General features: G+C 52.9%; 1 protein-coding gene across 1 annotated transcript in view; it reads right to left on the reverse strand.

The window, feature by feature from the left end:
• Positions 1-1523, reverse strand: part of CERS1 (ceramide synthase 1) — a 17618-nt gene that overhangs the window by 4879 nt on the left and 11216 nt on the right. Inside the window, exon 3 of the mRNA XM_011990626.1 lies at positions 1168-1348. Coding sequence (XP_011846016.1) covers positions 1168-1348 — 181 coding nt within the window. The remainder of the gene's footprint in view (positions 1-1167; positions 1349-1523) is intronic.

The raw sequence follows: 1523 nt of genomic DNA on the forward strand, positions 1-1523 counted from the left end.
ATGGTCTCAATCTCCTGACCTCGTGATCTGCTCGCCTCGGCCTCCCAAAATGCTGAGATTACAGGCATGAGCCACCGCACCCGGCCTAAAAATTGATTTATTAGAGACAGGGTCTCCCTATGTTGCCCAGGTTGAACTCAAACTCCTGGGTTTAAGCGATCCTCCTGCCTCAGCCTCCTAAGTAGCTGGGGGACTGCAAGCATGAGTCCCTGCTCCTGGAGTTTTACTTAAGTTTAATTAAAGTTGAAAGGGCTGCCTCTTTGTTGCTCTATATCTGTGGGCCGTGGCTACTCCATTATCGCAGTTAGGGCGGCTAGTCCCATAGAAATAGTAGATGAGCAGTGTATTTCATTTTAAAGTTTCTATCAGCCACATTTAACAAGAGAGGGAAAAGAACAGGTAATATTAATTTTAATAAAGGATTCCAATTAATTCAACATATCCAAATTATTGTCATTTCAATATGGAGTCAAGATAACAAGGCCAGGCGTGGTGGCGCACGCCTGTAATCCCTGCACTTCAGGAGGCTGAGGTGGGAGGATCACTTGAGCCCCGGAGGTCCAGGCTAAAGTGAGCTATGGTCACGCCACTGCACTCCAGCCTGGGTGACAGAGCGAGACCTTGTCTCAAAAAAAAAAAAAAAAAAAAGAGAAATAAAAGGGTGGATAAGATACTTTCACTCTTGTTTGTATACGAAGGCTTTGAAGCCGGGGTGGATTTTATGCACACAGCACGGTGAGGTTTGCACAGACTCCATCTGAAAGGCTCAGTGATGGCCGTGGTTGGCTCTGGAACATCAGGGTGCATCAGCTGCGTTCACAGCCGTGCCCCCATTGCTTGGGCATGGTAGGTGCTCAGGAACTCCTGCGTGTGTGACCTGGTTGGTCAAGGGCAGCGTCGGAGGAGCTGGGTGGGTGAGTGGGGTGCAGTGGCTGTGGCGCTCAGGGCCTGTTTCACTCCATCCCTGCGGAATCTCCCTCAGGAATCTCCAGGCCCACATTCCCTCCTCGGCCTTCCTCCCTCTGGCCTGTGCCCTCGTCGGACCCCTGAGCACTCTGACCTGATGTGATCCCCTCCATGGCCGCCTCTGTGCCCTGCGGCAACATCATCAGCCTCCGCACTGTGTGGGCTGTGCCTCGGCCCCCTGCCACCCAATCCTGTCCTTACCGGAAGGCGTAGGAGGAGACGATGAGGATGAGAGTGACCACGTGATGGAGCAGCATGACCACCGAGTCCTTGCGCCAGGTGTCCATGTACAGCGTGGCGTAGATGGAGTGGCCATAGAAGCTTCCCTGGAGCAGGTAGGCGGCTGCGATGTCCCGCGGCACCGCCATGCCCGGCGTCCAGTCTGGGGAGAGCCAAATCTCGCAGTCAGGGGCCTGAGAAGCCTCTAGACAACCCCACCATGACCCAGTGACACCCTCCAAGCCACACGTGTCCTCCCAGTACCTGGGTAACCATGCGTGTCTGACTGCTGGCTTTCCATTCCCAATTATTGTTATTATTATTATTATTATTTATTT

Source organism: Mandrillus leucophaeus, unplaced genomic scaffold (genome assembly GCF_000951045.1).
Source record: "Mandrillus leucophaeus isolate KB7577 unplaced genomic scaffold, Mleu.le_1.0 Scaffold11, whole genome shotgun sequence".
Taxonomy (NCBI): domain Eukaryota; kingdom Metazoa; phylum Chordata; class Mammalia; order Primates; family Cercopithecidae; genus Mandrillus; species Mandrillus leucophaeus.